Here is an 18,989-nt window from a genome sequence, read left to right as displayed (position 1 = left end):
ACCTGCTAGTCTCCTGAATTAAGGTTAATATCCATATGGAGACATTACCCTAGGCCAGGCGGATATTAGGTACATAGCTTTGTTTCTTGTGCAAATTAAGTTCACACCCCCTTTCTCTCAACAGCCCAAGTGGCATCTCTAGACTTCCCCTCAAATAATTTACTCAGAACTAAAGGGTTTTTACATACCAGGTACATTCAAGCTATGATGCAGGTTACCTAGCAACCGAGTACACTTGCCCTGCCCAACCAGACAGCAGCGGAGCCAGAGGATTGCTGATTGCAGGTGGACTGAGATGGCTCACAGGAAGAGGAAGGAGAGGAACGAAGATGGAGAGAGGAAGAGATGAAGATGAGAAGAAGATGGAAAGAACTTAGAACTGTGAGAGGACAGGAGGAGACGGGACAGAGAGGAGCTAAGTATGAGAACAGAATGGAAGCTACATATTCTGTGTAGATAGAATTTTGTCTTAGAAAAATAAAGGGAATGGACTGAAGAGGTTTGTGTAAGTAGATTCATTTGATATCCCTCAGATTAGTATCCCCGCCACTGGTAGTGCCTTCCCCAGGACTCTGGAAGAAATCTCCTTTCGATACAACTGAACCTTATCTTCAGACCCCAGAATTTCTAGGTGTACAGTATCTTTTGAAGAAGAGGTTTCATACTTTCCCTTTAGTTTGCTCTGTATTTTCTGTGGACTTTGGACTATCTATAGTGTATTGCTTAGACTCCCTTTGTCTCAGACTCCCCCTGTTCGTTGAAGAGGGCCCTCATAAGCCTGGATTGGGTCACAGAGTGATCTGGATACTGCCTCTCACCACTTGCTCCCTTGGTCTAATGAAGATCTGAGGTTGGGTTACACCTGCTGGGAAGGAACATGAAGTCCAGTCTCTCCCACATCACATCATGCCCCAAAGACATGAACATGCATGCCATGGCCTCTCTACAAACCAACACCAGAAGCCCACCTCAGCATGGGTCACAGCTCACAATACCTGAACCTCACAATTTGCAAGTAGCTCAACTAGCCACAGTGAGTTTTTTCTGGGCAGTTTAGCTGAGCTGAGTGTCTCTCAGCCTTGATGCTTATATAAGCTTGGGGAGGAAGAGACCTTGTAGCTAGAGTTCTCCTGCCTGGCCCACAGTCAGGACAAATCTCTCTCACCTGCCAGTCCCACAGCCGCTCAAACCCGACCAAGTAAACACAGAGACTTATATTGGTTACAAACTGTATGGCCATGGCAGGCTTCTTGCTAACTGTTTTTACAGCTTAAGTTAATCCATTGCCATTAATCTATACCTTGCTACATGGCTCGTGGCTTACCAGCATCTTCACATGCTGTTTCTCATCATGGTGGCTGGCAGTGTCTCTCCGACTCAGCCTTCCACTTTCCAGCTTTATTCTCCTCCTTGTTCCGCCTACACTTCCTGCCTAGCCAACGGCCAATCAGTGTTTTATTTATTGATTAATCAGCAACACATTTGCCATACAGAACATCCCACAGCAAGACCTGGTGCATCTGGTGAGTTTCCAGGACTTTCTGGAGACTCTGAGTTGTTTACTTACTGTGTGGGTATATACTCATGAGTGCCAATGCCAAGGAAGCCAGAGTCACTGGATCCCCTAGAGCTGGAGTTACAGTCAATAAATGGAAAACTGAACTTGGTTCCTCTCCAAAAGCAGTAACTTCCTTTAGCAGCTGAACCAGCTCTCCAAATCCTCATTTCCTGAGTTGTTTTTTTTTTTTTTTTTTTTGGTTTTTCGAGACAGGGTTTCTCTGTGTAGCTTTGCGCCTTTTCCTGGAACTCACTTGGTAGCCCAGGCTGGCCTCGAACTCACAGAGATCCGCCTGGCTCTGCCTCCCGAGTGCTGGGATTAAAGGCGTGCGCCACCACCGCCCGGCCCATTTCCTGAGTTTTAATGAGCTTCCTAGCAGGGTGGAATGTTTCACCTCCTTTTAGTACATCCTGTGTCCCAACCCCTCTGAGATGGATGGTTTTATTTCAGAGGAAACTGCTTCACAACAAACAAATAGCAAGCTCTCTTAACTGTTCAGCCATCTCTCCAGCCCTTAAAAAATAAAATAAAATAAAATGAATAAAGACAAGGTCTCAACATGCAACCCTGCTGACCTGAAACCCTGTGCGTGTGTGTGTGTGTGTGTGTGTGTGTGTGTGTGTGTGTGTGTGTGTGTGTGCATGTGTGTGTGTGTGTGGGGGGGTGATGCTAGTCTTAACTCACAGATATCCGACTGCCTCTGCTTTCAGAGTGCTGGGATTACAGGTGTGTATGGCCATACCAAGCCTAAGAAATTTAAAAAAAAAAAAAGTCCTTAAATATTTCCAGATGCACCCTGTCTTGAAAAAAATATAGATGTATACTCTATTAGTTTTTTTTTATTTGTTTTATTCCTTTGTCTTTTGAGATAGTCTCACCATGTAACTGGCTAGCCTGGAATTCACTGTGTAGATCAGGTTGGCCTCAAGCTCACAGAGATCTGCTTGAGTCTGCCTCCTAAATGCTGGGATTAATGGTGAGCACCACCCTGCTCAGACCATTCTACTAGTTTGAAAGTTTCTGTTAATACATTAAAGACTTTTTTCCTAAAAAGCTTACAAAATGGGAAAATACAATTTTAAAACAGTGGAGATCTACTATGTATAGTTTACCTTTTTACTGTGTTGGGGCCCCAAAACAGCTTGACCACACAGCTGCCATGACAGGCTTAGAGGCCCAGACATAGCTTCTGTGACAGGCTTACTGGCAGGCAACACCCAGACCCAGGAAAAGCCATAGGCTGACCCCACCCAGGGAGGGCCTATATCTAAAGGGAAGTACCTGACATCCCAAATGTTCCAACCATTAGATAAGGTGGCTATTATGCCCAGATCGTGGGGACCCCCAAAAGCCCACCATGGAGATGGAATCCCGCATGTAAAAGCAAAGAGCCTTTATTCTCTTCAAGCTCTGAGCTTGGTCTCTCTGTCCAATGCAGCAGTGAGAGCAGAGAGCCCTGAGCTCAGGTGGGGTGGGGTTTTTATCATAGCAGAGGTTGGGGTGAGGGGATTTCAGGGTCCAGTGTTGGTTAAACGGCGTGCTGCTCATTGGCTGGCTGCCACCTGCGGCAGCCATGCCAGCAGAGGAGAGTGCTGATTGGAAGAATCACAGCCATGGTTACCTTTTCAGAGCTTTATTTGGGGGTGGGGGAGAGGGGCAGACAGAAGAAGAGAACAGAAAGAGGGGGGGTGCAGAGGGCCCACCCACTTTTTAGGCTGGGACGCCGTCACAGGATGGTGACGTAATTAAGGACTGAATCCTTACATCCCAGACTTTCACTTATTATAAGAAAAGCAGGTAGATGGTTCATCTCAAAACTGCTTCCAGCTGACTTTTGGACGTCAGTTGGCTCTTGGAGGAGTCTTCTGAGGTAGACAGGCATTGTGGGATGCTGTCTGTCATCTGTTTGCTCTGGAGACATGTATCCCTCTTGGCTGTGGCTGGGAACTTTCTGTTTGATAAGATGCTGGTGACATAGAAAAAAGCTTAGAGAGAGAAAATAATCATTATTATTTTATGTTGGTAGATCCAGCCTGTCCAGATGGATTTTGAAACATGTTAAGCTTTATCAGAGACAGATTATTTTAAAGCACTTGTTTCCTTTATTAGTTTGGCATCCAGGAGACAGGTGATCAATTGTTAAAATCATCTCACAGTAATAGATGTTTATATTAAAGTCTTTTTTATAGCACCCAGACACTTTTGGGTCTGGGGGTGTAAATACCTTTTAGCTGTTACAGTTTTTACTTGATGATCTCTGGACTCCAGTTTTGTGGTGGTCCTGTACCATTAGCTGAACAGTAAGTTAGAACAGGGAACTGGGAAGAGAAAAGCTTGTGGTGTATGAGAATTTTTTTTTTTTAATTAGGGACAAGGCAAAGATCAGGGCCCTGTCTGTATGCACGTGAGAAACACAGGCAGTGGATCTGGAGTGAAGCAATGAGCTCTTATTTTAGGTGGAAATCTTTTTTCATTAAGTAACTCTGAAAGTGCAATTAAATCTGGTGAGGTGGTAAGGCTGTCCTCTGTACCCAACAATAAAAGAGAGGTGACATCCCAAAACTCCCAGGACTGAGTCAGTGGCTCTGGTGTCCAGAAAGAAAGAAACAGATCGCTTCCCAGCTGTATTCTGTGTTCCCTGCCATGTCTGTAGCCAAGCCTAGGTCTGCTGGAGGTCTTAGCTTGATGTACCCATGCATCTTGGTGCCTGGCGGCAGTCAGCTGACTCTTTGTGTTTCTAGGCAGCACTTTTAACAAGGCTGTTGATGGCCTAGCAGGGCATTCGCTAGCCCATGGCCTTTTCCTCACTTAAAACAGGGACCCAACAGCTTTTGGGAGTCAGCAAGTGCCAGCACTTGGCAGTTTTGTTTTTGGGCTTTTATCTCCTCCCTGGCACATGTTAAATGCCACAGATGACTCTTTTGCCCGTGGGGTCAGGAGCCTTGCTCTCCAGATCCTTAAGTTTTAGTCGGTGAGGTCTGGGGAACAAGAGACGGATTTTACTCCATGTCCTGAATTTTTTTTTCCTGATGATTGGTGGCTTAAGGACAGCTTTTGGAAGATCTACCAGTAGGCAGACTATAAACTGATCCTTTTGGAAGACTTGTCTGAGGCTATAAGCTGATTTTTGGCTTAAGAGTCATCCTGACTACTGTAAACTTATTTGTATGGATCTTAGCCACTTCCAGACCTGTCTGTGTCTCTCAAGGCAGTTTGAGAATGAGTGGGTGGAGTTAAGGTGAGTTAGGGTGAGTCGTAGAAGCTGCCCAAGCCCGCCCATTTGAGCCCGCCCACTGCTGGTGGAAGTCAGACAGAAAAGGTTGCACGTGGCAGACGCAGAAGTGGGGAAGGAGAAGGGTTTAGAACTTTAGCAGAAAGCTTGGAGATAAAGTAACTCTTATTTGCCTGTTCGCTGGCAGAAGTTCCCGCGACATTGTTATGTGGCCAGGTTTACGGGTGCCCGCCCCATCTGCCAATGTAGGTGGTAAATGTGTCCACCCCTTTGTCCCATGGCTGTAGCCAAGAGAAAAATAAAAAATTAAAATAACAAACCGGGATCAGATTCCAATCTTGGGCATCCCCAAGAGTGAAGAGAGATCTAAGAATCAGCTCAAGTCACCAATCCTCTTCGTCAAGGGATGGGAAGGGGTGTGGCTGCACTGCAGTTGGTCCACCATTGGACCCTAGACCCTAGACAGACCCTCATCAGGAGCGAAAATGTGCCTCCTGTTGCCAGCACAGCCCGAGGACAACCCCCAGGGTGTCCGTCACAAAGAATATAGCTCAGACTACAGCTGTGAGAATGGCGGACTCACTCTGGTGATGGCAGCGGTAGCTGTGTGGGGGTCCAGCGGAGGGGGCGAGGGACGCACATGCGTGCTCACCGTCACACTGGATGGAGGAGGAGGCAGCAGGTGGCAGCAGTCACAGCAGGTCCTCAGTGCTTGGTGGTGTATCCAAGTTACGCCACCAATGTTGGTTAAATGGCACACTGCTTGTGGCTGGCCACCACCCGTGGGGGCCGTGTCAACGAAGGGGAGTGCTGGAGGAGAGTCACAAGCCATGGTTACCTTTTTAGAGCTTTATTGGGAGAGGAGGGGAGAGAGAGAGGGAGAGGGGGGAGAGAGAGAGGGAGAGAGGGGGAGAGAGAGAGGGAGAGGGGGGTAGACAGAAGGAGAGAGCAGAAAGAGAAGGGGGCACACAGAGGACCCACCCACTTTTTAGGCTGGGACGCCATTGCAGGATGGTGACGTAACTAAGGACCAAACCCTTACATCCAGGACCCTGATTGGCTGACAATTGTCTAGGGGTATCTGTAAAACAAAACTAGGTGTGTGCTAGACTCAAGGACACTTGGCCACCTTATCTAATGGTTGGAATGTTTGGGATGTCAGGTACTTCCTCACCCCTGTGTAGTATCAGTTTAAGGCTTTTCCTGGATCTGGGTGTTGCCTAACAGTAAGCCTGTCACAGAAGCTGTGTTTAGGCCCCTAAGCCTGTTATGGCTGCTGTGTGGTCAAGCTGTTTTGGGGTCCCTCCACAGTGGCCAGATGTACTTGAGTCTAGCACACACCTACTTTTGTTTTACAGATAACCCTAGAAAATTGTCAGCCAATCAGGGTCCTGGACCCTGGAAATACCCTCACCCCAACCTCTGCTATGATAAAAACCCTACCCCACCTGGGCTCAGGGCTCTCTGCTTTCACCATTGTGTGGGACAGACAGAGAGACCAAGCTCCAGAGCTTGAAAATAAAGGCTCTTGGCTTTTACATATGAGATTTGGTCTCTGTGGTGGTCTTTTTGGGGTCCCCTGGATCTAGGTATAACACCCCAACAGCAAAATGGAAGCCATGGGATTATAGTTTGCTATGTAGCCCAGGCTGGCCTCAGACTCAGAAATCCACCTGCCTCTGCCTCCAGAGTGCTGGGATTAAAGGCGTGTGCCACCACTGCCCAGCAAGATTTTAATTTTTATTTTATGTGTATGGGTGTTTCATTGACATGTATGTCTGTGCACCACTTGTGTACCTGGTGCCAGTGGAGGTCAGAAGAGAGCATCAAATCCCCCCGGAACTGCAGTTACAGATGGTTGTGAACTGCCATGTGGTTGCTGAGAGGAGTCAAACCTGGATCCTCTGGGAGAACAGCCAGCATTCTTAAGCATTGAGCATCTCTCCAGACACCCATGATTAATCGGTTGATTGTGTGTGTGTGTGTGTGTGTGTGTGTGTGTGTGTGTGTGTGTGTGTGTGCAGGTGCATGCATGCACATGTGAGCAGATATGTGCATGCCCATGGAGACCAGAAAAGAGCATCTAATCCTCTAAAACTAAAGTCATTGTGAGTAACCTGATGTAGGCACTAGGAATCAAACTTAGATCCTCTGAAAGACTGCAATGTCCTCTTAGCCGCTGAGATGTCTGTCCAACCCCCACAGCAAAGTTATTCACCATGAGCACCCTTGACATTATGGGCTGGAGTAGGAGAATACATCTTGTGAAAGTGAAGTGTTCACCAGTACCTCTAGTTTCTACCCACCAGGTACCAGCAGCAACCTCTGTCCCCTAGTCAACCAGCAGTGTCTTGGGACAGTGAGATGGTTCAAGGGATAAGGGTGTCTGCTGTCAACCCTGACAACTAGAGATTGATCCCGAACCCCATATGGTAAAAGCCAAGAGCTCTCTATCCTCTGATCTCCATACATGTGCCCCAAAACATACACACGTGACAAATAAGTAAATAAATAAATGGGAGCTGGAGAGTCGGCTCAGCTGACTAGAGCACTTGTTCTTGCAGAGGACCCACAGGGTGCCTGACAACAGTCTGTAACTCCAGTTTGAGGGTGTCCAATGCCCTCTTCTGACCTCCTCCGACATCTACACACACACACACACAATTAAAGATAATACAATTTCAATGAAAAAGTAGCCAGGTGATGATGGCACACACCTTTAATACCAACATTTGGGAGGCAGAGGCAGGGGGAATCTCTGAGTTAGAGGCCAGCCTCTACAGAGTGAGTTCTAGGACAGCCATGTAGAAAAATTCTATCTCAAAAACAAAACAAAACTATGTAAATGTAAACTGGGCCTGGTCATGCATGCCTTTAATTCCAGCACTCAGGAGGCAAAGGCATGTGATCTCTGTGAGTTTGGGGCCAGCTGGTCTACATATTAAGTTCTTGGACAATCAGGCATAAAAAGAGAAACCCTGCCGGGCAGTGGTGGCACACATCTTTAATCCCAGCACTTGGGAGGCAGAGCCAGGCAGATCTCTGTGAGTTCAAGGCCAGCCTGGGCTACAGAGTGAGTTCCAGGAAAGGTGCAAAGCTACACAGAGAAACCTTGTCTTGAAAAAAAAAAAAACAAAAAAACAACAACAAAAAAGAGAAACCCTGTTCCAAAACTAGCAGTAATAATAATTTACAATTTTTAAATATGTACACTTTACTTATGTATGTGTGTCTGTATATAACATGTATATTAGTGCCTGTGAAAGACAGAAGAGGATGTCAGATCCCTTGGAAACGGGGTTATAGGCTACCTGACATGAGTGCTGGTAACCGACCTTGGGTTACAAGCAAAAGCAGTGTTTTGTGCCCAGCCTTTTCCTGGGCAGGTTTGAATGAATGTCCATTCACTCAAGATAGGAAATTAACCACCAAAGTCCAACTTGGTGAATCAATAAACTCATTGGGTTTGCTTCCAGGAGAAAGGGTAAGAGGTTACTCCCAAGAGCAGAAATGATTCAAAGGGAGCTGCCTCACCAAGGTCGGCCTCAGCATGGCTGACAGACAGCTGGGGAAAGGTGGTGCTCTCTGCATAATTCCCAGGCAGCTCAGCGGGTCACTGCCTCTTGAGGCAACTATGCTTGTCTCAGAGTGTCTTACTTGTACACTTGGGAAGGGAGAGGCTTGGTGCATCTGGTCCATTTCTGGGACTTCTTGGGTTGTTTATTTCTTGAGGTTTTGTTTTTTGTTTTTCCTAAGATTTATTTTATTTTAAAATTATGTGCAGTGGGGGATAATATAAAATTATGTGCACATGGGTGCTGTAGAGACCAGAGTCATTGGATCCCATGAAGCTAGAGTTACTGCTAACTGACATGTATGCTGGGTGCCAACTTCCTGAATTTTAATGAACTTCCCTTTAGGATAAAATGATTCCCCTCTCTTTAGCACATCCTGCTCTTAATAAGCTTCCCTCCAAGATGGAATGTTTTCTCTGAGAAGGAATTCCTGAGCCACCACCCCACCCCAACACACATCACCAATGACTTATAAACAATGTCTTCAGACATTGCCAAATACATCCCAGGAGACAAAAAAAAATCTTTCCTGGTTTGAAACTGTTGCTTTAGAGTAGCATTTTAAACAGGAGTCAAACTATCACTGCCCCACTCCCTCAGCCTGATCCAGAAAGAGATTTAACCTTGATCACCATTCCAATACTCTCCCTTCCCACTGCAGAGCCTTTCACACTTGTTCCCTCAGTCAGGATCACCTCCCATGTCCTCTCCACCCTCCAGGTTCCTGGTCAAATGCTACCTCCTACTGCCCACTCTAGCCAAAAACAAAACAAACAAATAAACAAACAAACAAACAAAGCCTCCTATTAAGCCTCCACTCTATTACCCTTTTTATTTATAGATCTTTAGCCCTGCCTGAAATGACCTAATGACCTATCTTGTCTGTCTTTTCTATTAGGGTTCTCAAGGGAACAGAACTAGCAGAATAAAAGAGATTATTATTATTATTATTATTATTATTATTATTATTATTATTATTGAGACTTACTAGAATGAGTTGAACATAGGCTGGGCAGTCCAACAACAGCCATTTGCACACTGAGAAGCTGAGGGCTCAGTAGCTGAGGAGGGGCACTTTGAGGAGTGGGGGTGATCCAAAGTATCTGACCATAGGGAATCTCACCCCAGCAGTGTTGACAAGTTCTCCATAGCTGCACAGATGGTCTCTTCCCTTCAGTTAACTTCCCACACTAGCTACATGCAATCAGGGAAGAATTACACACAATTTGACAGGAAGTGTGGGACAGACTAGCTGGAATCTCAGATAAAGGTCCAATGACCTTCCCCTCACCCCTCTTCTTGTTTTTTGTTTTGTCTTGAGACAATCTCACTATGTATCCTTGGTCTGGAACTATGTAGACTATCAGAGATCTTCATGCCTCTGCCTCCCAAGCGCTGGGATTAAAAGCATGTGTCACCTTGCCTGTGTACCTCTTCTTTGTATAGGGGAACATCATTAGTCAACAAGCCGATCTGTTCTGATGATGTTGACAGCTGTTATGCTCAAAGGATAATGCTATACAACATAAACCCTGTTCTGGGTGATTATAGTATTTTGAATGTAATTGGCCCCCATAATCTCTTAGGGAGTGGCACTAGTAGGAGGTGTGGCTTTGTTGGAGTAGGTGTGATCTTATTGGAGGAAATGTGTCACTGTGGAGGTAGGCTTTGAGATCTATGCTCAAGATACCATCCAATGTCTCAGTCGACTTCCTGTTGCCTTCTGATCAAGATGTAGCCAGCACCATGTCTCCCTGCACACCACCATGCTCCCACCATGATGAGAATGGACTGAACCTCTAAACTGTAAGCTGCAAACTCAGTTAAATGTTTTCCTTTGTAAGAGTTGCTGTGGTCATGGTGTCTCTTCACAGCAATAGAAACTCTAACTAAAACAGTGATGCAGGAGACCCAGAAGTGAGTCAGCACAGTCCTGTTCTCAAAGGACTTTTAGGTGGCAAGGGCCACATCAGGCCTTTGTGGTGATCAGAAGTGTGACAACAAAGATCCCAGAGACCACAAGAAGCCAAAATCGAGGACTTGGAGAACACTACCTACCCATATAAGGAACAGACATGATGGCTCACAAAGGATGAGTAGCAGTTCATTTGGGAAGAACATTAGTCTATACTCACCTTTCCATGGTTAAGAGCACTGACTGCTCTTTCAGAAGACCCAGGTTCAGTTCCTAGCACCCATAAAGCAGCTCACAACCATCTGTAACTCCAGTTCCACAGGGGTCTGGTACTCTCTTCTGGCCTCTACAAGCACTGCATGCATGTGGTACACTTATATAACACAGATAAAACACTCATACATATTTTTTTTAAAGAATATGGGCCGTGAAAATGAATGGGTATTAAAGCCTGCCCTTCTCAGAAAACTGTTAACCTGATTGGCAACAGTTATGATACAGAACAGACAGCAGCAGAGGGAGACCACTGAGCTGTAGAAGATACTAGGGGCTATGTGGTAGCTGGGGAAGGCCACCCAGAATGAGTCCAAGTGGTCTGGGATCCTGCCATGCCAGGTGCTGAAGATGTGAGAACCTGCCCTTGTCTTAGAACAATGCTGAGCTGGTGACACACCTTGACCTACACAGTCCTTGCCCTACATACCCTCAAAGTTTACCCAGATAGAAGCCCCACTTACTGATCAGGACACAAGATTAGCAAAGTCCAAGTTAGAGCTGGGGAAATAACTCAGTTGGTAGAGTGCCAACCTAGCACATATGAAGTTCTTCATTCCATCCATCCCAGCACCATATAAACCAGGTATGATAAGGTACACATATATTTCCAGCACTTGAGAGGTGAAGGCAAGAAGATTAGAAATTCAAGATCATCCCCATACAGATGTCAAAGCTACTCACTAGAGAAGCAACACAGCTGGTGTCTGAGAGTTTAGAGTGACCAAAGCGGAAGACGCTGGGCACAGGGCCAAGGCAGCCACCACAGGAGAATGGCATCCAGTGTTCCAGGGCCATCCTCTCATTCTGACTTTCCCTGTTGTTGTGTATGCAAGGCCAATTAGAAGACTGGATGTAGCAGGCTCGACTGAGCCCTTTAGGATTATAAGAAGTGAAATCTCAGTTGTCAAACTGCCTTTGAACTGCATCTTCAAGCATAGGTTCCTCATCTTACCATGCTAATGAGGTTTTCTAGGTAGGCGTATGGTCCTTGAAAAGGATAAAGCAGTCACCTAGCAAATGGGGTAACAGCATACCACTTGCTGGGGAGAGCCACACTGGAAACTGATGTCCACTCCAGGTAAAAAATTGTCCAATGGGAACAAGCTACACAGTGTGGATTTCTGGAGTAACATGCAAGATACCCACCACCCCTACACCTATGACATCTTTTCCTCACATGTCTGTGGCCATTACAAGTCCCAATCCCCCAAAATGACAATTTGAGCTCAGCTCAGGCAGGACTTTGGCCTGGTAAATGCTCAGCACTTCTCAAAAACCTTGTGAAGTGGGTTTCTGTTTGCTGGAAAAAGCCATTACTTTCTTACCTGCTCCTACAGTCCCTCCCCCAATCTCCAGAGAGGACATCTAGTTCTCTAATAACAGGCTTCCAGCAGATGAGAGCTCCACACTAATTCCCAGGCTGCTCCAGCTAACCCCCTCCTGCTGCAACAAAACCCCTCAGAACTGGCAAGACTCTTCCACCAATTCGCTACCTTCTCTGCTCCCCATAGCCCTGGCAACTGTCAGTCTGCTCCTCTTTGTCCCTGATAATAATGGAGTGATCATGTTGGCAGTTTCTTTACTACATACCCCTTGCATATACACAGAGAACCTCTTTGATGTTATCAAAGCCTTGCCATTAATTAATATGATTGGGTAAGGATTTTAGAGCATGATTCCTGGGGTGAATTAAGAACAGACCTGGGGTGGGGGGGACTCTTACAAGCAGAGAAAAAAACTAAAAACTTCTCTGTTAAGTGTAAATGAGTGAGATGAATTTCAAAGGAAGGGTTGAAGACCTGCTTGATAAAGGAGGAGTGGGCAAAAGGTTGTTACAGCAGTCTGAGGAGAGACCTGTAAGAGTCTAATGAGAAATGAAAGTACTATCTCAAGGTTATGGGAAGAGGTCAGCAGAGTAAACACAGCAAGGCTATCAAGTGGTAAAGGGAAGGGGCATCCAAGGCTCAACAGGAAATGATCCTTGGTGTAATTCCGGGAAAGAAGCAGTGTCTGCAAGGACCAATTAGAACTGTAGTGATGTGGAGAAGCTGCAGTACTGCAGGTCCGTAGGCTAATCACCTTATCTTGGAGAAGTTTGTTTTCAAATTTATTATTTTATGATTGTTTTGCCTGAATGCATGTCCAGGCCCCATGTACATGCAACAGCCAGAAGAGGGTGTCAGACCCCTTGGAATTGCAATTATAAATGCCCATGAGCTGTCACATGAGTGCTGGACGTTGAACCTGGTCCTCTGAAAAAGCACAGCCAGTGTTCTTAACTGATGAGCCATCACTGCAGTCCCATCTCAGGCTAGCATTGGCTCCTGAATAGCCATTCATTGCTCACCTTTGTCAGAACTAACATCTTGTGGCTAATAAAAACCTTTGGAGCCTATTAATTTAGCAGATCACTAGCTTTCACCAGCTGAAAAGCTAAGAATGTCATCAAATAGCATCTGAGACCTATAGGAGAGCCTCCTCCATCTTGCTGTGATCACCTTTCTGATATACCCATCAACATATTTTAAAAGTGCCTTGATAATGACTTTCTTTGCTCTGTAAAACTATAAAACTTCATGAAGCTTGTTTCCAGTGGAACAAGGAATTTGGTGTAACCTAAACCTGTGCTGCCAGGCCACAGTCACTCAAATTTGGCTCTAGAATAAACAAACTATCTCCTATTCCCTTTAAGGTGAGAGATGTGGTTTTTTCATATCAACACTGGAGATCCCAGCCAGGGTGTCATCTGAATGCCTCATGCTCCCAATTCTCTCTGCTTCTTTAGGATGCCCCACCAGGGCTTTCTTGGAGGCGTGTTTGTCTGCACCCCATTTAACAACTGAGGATAGTTTCCCAATATTCTCCTGGGGCTGAGACCACGCCATTACTGCATTGTGCTTAATTCTTAGCACTATCAAAGGGTGTGCCAGGTAGGTTTGGGGGGCATGGGAGCCATGAAGTGTTTTTAGATCACATCAGATGACATTCTCTATCATGGTGTTCACTGGCGGTGGCCACATCTGAGGATCAGCAGGCGGGAACTGAGCTCCAGGAATTCTGCTCACCAGAATGCAAGGCTTTGATGGGTAAACCTCTGATAGGCAAGGTCCTGAGGGCTTCAGCTCCATGTTTCTTGCTACTGCTGTGCCTTTGCTTGTTTACCACTGCCATTTTTCTCCGTTATCTGGCATGGTGTGAATGGGTATGGGGGGATCCCCATTGCCTTTAACGTAGTGTGATTATCTCATGAAAATATTCCCTCTGCTGGGCATTTTTACCTGTGGATTATTATGAAGATGATTTCCTCTTAAGATGTACTGTTTAGCTGGAGTAATGATTTTATACAATAGTGTTAGCCTAAATAGAATTTTGATTATTAAGGGTTTTAAACAAATGTAGTAAGGGATTATGATAGAAGTTAATTTAGTGGAAAAATTAATATAGGCAAAGGTAGGATAGTGTTGCCCCCACCCATGATAAAGCAGGGACTGCAGAGGAGAGAAAATAGGAACAAGGAAGTATCATATAGCTAGGACTTATGAGCTTCATTTGAGGAGTCATATATACTATGGCTTAGGTTCATGATTAAGGAAGTCCCAGAAGTCAGGCTAACTCAAGTTCTTTTTGATGTTGGGAAATGTGTTCATGGGTTTCTGTGTGTGTCATAGCTAAAACAGGTTAAAATAACTGACTTCATGTAATTGAAAAACAAAGAATTAGCTGGTTAGTTAAGATAATTGGACAGAACGCTAAAATATAAAAAAATGAAACAAGTAACCTATTTTTCTGGCAATTACAAAAACTAGTGCCTATGTAAACAAGCTGAAAGGCTCCTGATCTGTGAGAAGTCTAAAAGAAGAATGTTTAACTGAGTGTGGGTTTGTAAGAAAATGTGTAAGGTTGCGGTTAAGAAATGTAATGGGGTTGACCTGTTCCAGAAAAAATGTTTTTAAGGTGATTATGTAGCAACTATGTAACTTTTGATTATAGGAAAAACCCTCTTCTTATGACGGACTTGGTATGGAGAAAGAAAGAGTGTCTGAAAAAGAAGTAGAAGCAGATTTTACCCCTCAGAAAAGATGTCTGTGTGTTTTCCCCACCAACTCTGCATCTCCCTCCCAGTCTCTCTGATCTGCAGAAGGCTGGACCCTCTGCAGTTCACTGCACATAACAGAAGGCTGTAGGGGAATAGGAAGCAGAGCGCGTGAGCTGAGAGTAACCACAAACAGCAGGATTCAAGTCTTGGCTTTTCTTCACAATTATAATAGGAGCTGTTCCCCGGGAAACTCAGTTACATTCATGACCTCTCAGCGTGACTTCAGGGCCTTACACTAAACAAGTGGCTCACCTCTTGACAGTAAAGCTAAGAGACATTTTCACAAAGCTATGAACAAGCCCCCAAAATCCTGTTTGTCCCTCAGACCCATCAATTCCAAAGCTAAGGTCCCATTTACCCTCCAGATTCTTCAGTCTATGACTAAACACACAAAAGAAGCGAATGACTGGATTCCTGCTGGGAAAAAAAAGGAAGAAATGAAAGCAAGAGACCAAAAGGGAGAGAAGACGGTGGGTTTGGGGGAAAAGAATAAAGGAGTTACAGTACCATACCCTGAAGAAAGTGTGCAGGAAGAGGTCAGGACCACCAGGAAGATGTAGCTTTCTAGAAGAGAAAGATTGCCCTCTGGTGTTTGGGGAGGCCATATAAGAAACAAGCACCTGCCTGAACCTGAAGTCAGGTGCACACCCTAGATGCTAGCTGGAGACAGAAAAACAAGGACTCTGCAATCTTGGAAACCCATGGTCTGTGCATTTCCACTGTGAACTCTTGATTAGATGAGGCCTGTCCCCTGACCTCTCTCAGTGTTCCCTGAAACCACCACAAAACACTTTTTTTAAACTTATATATTCAAACGAATGTAACTATATCAAACAAAATCGTTTTTATTTTTATTTTTTTCCTGTGTGGTTGTGTGTATGTGTTCATGTGTACACATGGACATGGAGGCTACAGGCCAACAATGGTGTCTTCCTTATTCATTCTACTACAACCTATTTTTTTTCTTTTTTTAATACCAAATGCTGTTTATTAAAGGAGGGAAGAGGTCTTAAATACAGGCTTACAGCATAATGGGAGAACCCTGGAGGATAGAAGTTCGCTACCAATGTTTTACAATCTTGCATCTAAGCTGTTAACGCCCATTATGCAGGATACACAGACAAGGAACTTCCCTTAAGCATTCAGGAGGGTAGAACCCGGCAAGGAACTAGCATAGGGAAGATATCAAGGTCAAGGTCAGCCAGCAAGGCAACACTTACCCAAAATGGGGGCCAGGGTCCTATAGGTCCCCCTTTTACTAAAAAATGAGCTTCTGACTTAGGTTGCGTGGGACGTCAGCAGGTCACCTTACCCATCATGGAGATGCCTGCCCAGGCCACACAGGTGCTCTGGCTTAGGTTGGTGAGTGCCCCCCAGACATTACCCGTCTCTGAATACTCATTATCATACAGGCTCAATCGTGTGTGAGCTGCAGAGTTAACTGCTGCCAAAGATCTCAAAGTGGCACTGGACTTGCAATCTGTGTGTTTGACACAGAAAAGACCAACAGAGGTCCTATCCCACCCATAGCCAGTAGGCTAAAACAACCTATTTTTTAAAGATTTACTTTTATTATTTATGTACACACGTGTGTTTCTATGTGGAATGTATGCTACATGTGTTTTTGCTTGTGAAGACCAGAAGAGGACATCACATACCCTGGAACTGAAGTTTTAGGTGGTTGTGAGCAACCTGACATTGGGGCTAGGAACTGAACTCAACCTCTGAAGAACAGCAAGCACACCTACCTGCTGAGCCATTTCTCCAGATCAACGCCCTAGTTTTTGAGATGAAGTTTCTCACTGAACCTGCAACAACCAATTTCACTAGGCTGGGTGATAACAAGCTCTGTGGAGTCTACTGTCTCCGGTTCCCCAGCCCACTCCAAACACTGAGATTACAGGCGCACATCACTTTGCTCAGCTTTTTAACCTGTATGTTGGAAACACAAACTGAGCCATTTCTCAAGCCTCCAAACTTTACTTTTAAAAAAAGTTCACGGCCAAAAGCCCACCCTGCACCAATTGGGAACAGGTAAGGCCCCATCTCCAGACTGGGCAGACCAGGTCTCTAGCCCCTCCCCCCAGCCATAGGAGCCCCAGGGACCTGACAGCTGCCTCTTCCGCTGTTCCCTTGCCAAGCCAACCATCCCCAGTGGCACCAGTGACCACCCAAGATAAACTCACCCTGCACCAATTGGGAATAGCTGCTCCCTGAGACAGAGCCCACCAGCGCCGACTGGACTAAGAGCTGCTCCCTGAGACACAGAGTCCATCAGCACCGACTCGACCAAGTGCTCCATAGGACCAGGAGAGGCACCCTCAGACACAGACATGGCTTGCACTGAGTGGAAGAGAAATGGGTAGATTCCAGTGCAAAAATACAGTCAACAACATAAATACCAATATGGCACCATTAGAACCTCATGGTTCTACATCAGTAAAACCTGAACAGCCCAACGAAGAAAATGCAGAAGAAATTGACCTTAAAAATGACTTTAAGAAGATGATAGAGGTGTTTAAAGAGGAAATGAAAAATTCCCTCAAAGAAATCGAGGAAAAAACAAACAAAAAATTGGAAGAAATCAGTAAGTTCATTAAAGAAAGCAAAAAAAAAAGAAAAAGAAAAAGAAAAAGCAATCAAACAGGTGAAGGAAACAGTTCAAATTTTGAAAACCGAAATAGAGGCAATAAAGAAGACACAAACTGAGGGAATTCTGGAAATGGAAAATCTGAGTAAACATACAGGAACTCAAATGCAAGCATATCCAACAGAATGCAAGAGATAGAAGAAAAAATCTCTGGCACTGAAGATACAATAGAGGAAATAAATTCATCAGTCAAAGAAAACACTAAAGCCAACAAAGTCATAACACAAAACATCCAGGAAATTTGGAACACCATGAAAAGACCAAACCTGAGAATAACAGGGATACAAGAAAGAGGGATACAACTCAAAGGCACAGAAAATATATTCAACAAAAACAAAGAAGGAAACTTTTCTAACCTAAAGAAGGAAATGCCTATGAAGATACAAGAAGGTTACAGAACATCAAACAGACTGGCTACAAAGAAAAAGTCCCCTCACCACATAATCATCAAACATATAGAAATAAGAAAAAATATTAAGAGCTGCAAAGGAAAAACGCCAAGTAACATATAAAGGAAGACCCATCAGAATAACACCTGACTTCTTAATGGAGACTATGAAAGCCAGAAGGTCCTGAACAGACATTATGCAGACACTAAGAGACCATGGATGCCAACCTAGACTATTATACCCAGCAAAATTCTCAATCAACATAGATGGAGTAAACAAAATATTCCATGATAAAACCAGATTTAAACAATACCTATCCACAAATCCAGCCCTACAGAAAGCACTAGAAGAAAAAATCCAACCTAAGGAAGTTAGATACATCCATGAAAACACAGGCAATAGACAATCACACACCAACAAATTCCAAAGAAGGAAAACACACAACACTGCCACCTAAAAAAACAGGAATTAACAATCACTGGTCATTAATATCCATTAATATCAATGGTTTCAATTGGCCTATAAAAAGACACAGGCTGACAGAATGAATACGAAAACAGGATCCATCCTTCTGTTGCATACAAGAAACACACCTCAACTTTAAAGACAGACACTACCTTAGAGTAAAAGGCTGGGAAAAGACTTTCCAATCAAATGAACTTTAGAAGCAAGCTGGTGTAGCTATCCTAATATCTAATAAAATAGACTTCAAACTAAAATCAATCGAAAGAGATTGGGAAGGACATTACATATTTATCACAGGAAAAATCCAATAGGATGAAGTCTCAATTCTGAGCATTTATGCCCCCAATACAAGAGCACCCACATTTGTAAAAGAAACATTACTAATGTTTAGTAATGTTTAAATCTTACCTAAATCACACATCAAACTTCACACACTAGTAGTGGGAGATTTTTAACACCCCACTCTCACCAATGGACAGGTCTGCCAGACAGAAACTTAACAGAGAAATAAGGGAACTAACAGAGATTATGAGTCAAATGGACTTAATAATATCTACAGAACATTCTACCCTAACACAAAAGAATATACCTTCCTCTCAGCACCCCATAGAAACTTCTCTAAAATTGACCACATGCTTGGTCACAAAGCAAATCAAATACAAAAAATTGGAATAACCTCCTGTATTTTGTCAAACCACCATGCCTTAAAGTTAGATTTCAACAACAACAAAAATTACAGAAATCCTACAATCACATGGAAACTCAATAATGTCCAACTGAAGCAACAATGGGTCAAGGAAGAAATAAAGAAAGAAATTAAAGACCTCCTAGAA

At 44.4% G+C, this 18,989-nt stretch overlaps 1 protein-coding gene across 16 annotated transcripts in view; it reads right to left on the bottom strand.

Moving 5' to 3' along the window:
* Positions 1 to 3,175: 3,175 nt before the first annotated feature.
* LOC128124850 (zinc finger protein 431-like) overlaps positions 3,176 to 18,989 on the bottom strand; it is a 39,424-nt gene continuing 23,610 nt past the window's right edge. For 2 of the 16 annotated variants that reach the window (XR_008223006.1, XM_052761594.1), the window contains 3 exons: positions 16,839 to 16,995; positions 16,401 to 16,460; positions 12,303 to 15,216 (listed from right to left, as the gene is read on the bottom strand). Coding sequence is in view for 8 of the 16 variants with exons in the window: in XM_052761594.1 (XP_052617554.1) it covers positions 16,430 to 16,460; positions 16,839 to 16,995 (188 nt within the window). In the remaining 8 variants the exon portion in view is untranslated. Of the gene's footprint in view, positions 5,639 to 12,302; positions 16,996 to 18,989 lie in introns of those variants that run through there. The other 14 variants (XR_008223008.1, XM_052761592.1, XR_008223003.1 and 11 more) reach the window with 10 other exon arrangements.

This window comes from Peromyscus californicus, unplaced genomic scaffold, assembly GCF_007827085.1.
Source record: "Peromyscus californicus insignis strain IS unplaced genomic scaffold, ASM782708v3 Scaffold_4__1_contigs__length_199733344, whole genome shotgun sequence".
NCBI classification, from domain to species: Eukaryota; Metazoa; Chordata; class Mammalia; order Rodentia; family Cricetidae; genus Peromyscus; species Peromyscus californicus.
The sequence above is the reverse complement of the archived record's forward strand: the minus strand, read 5'-3'. Positions and strand labels throughout refer to the sequence as shown.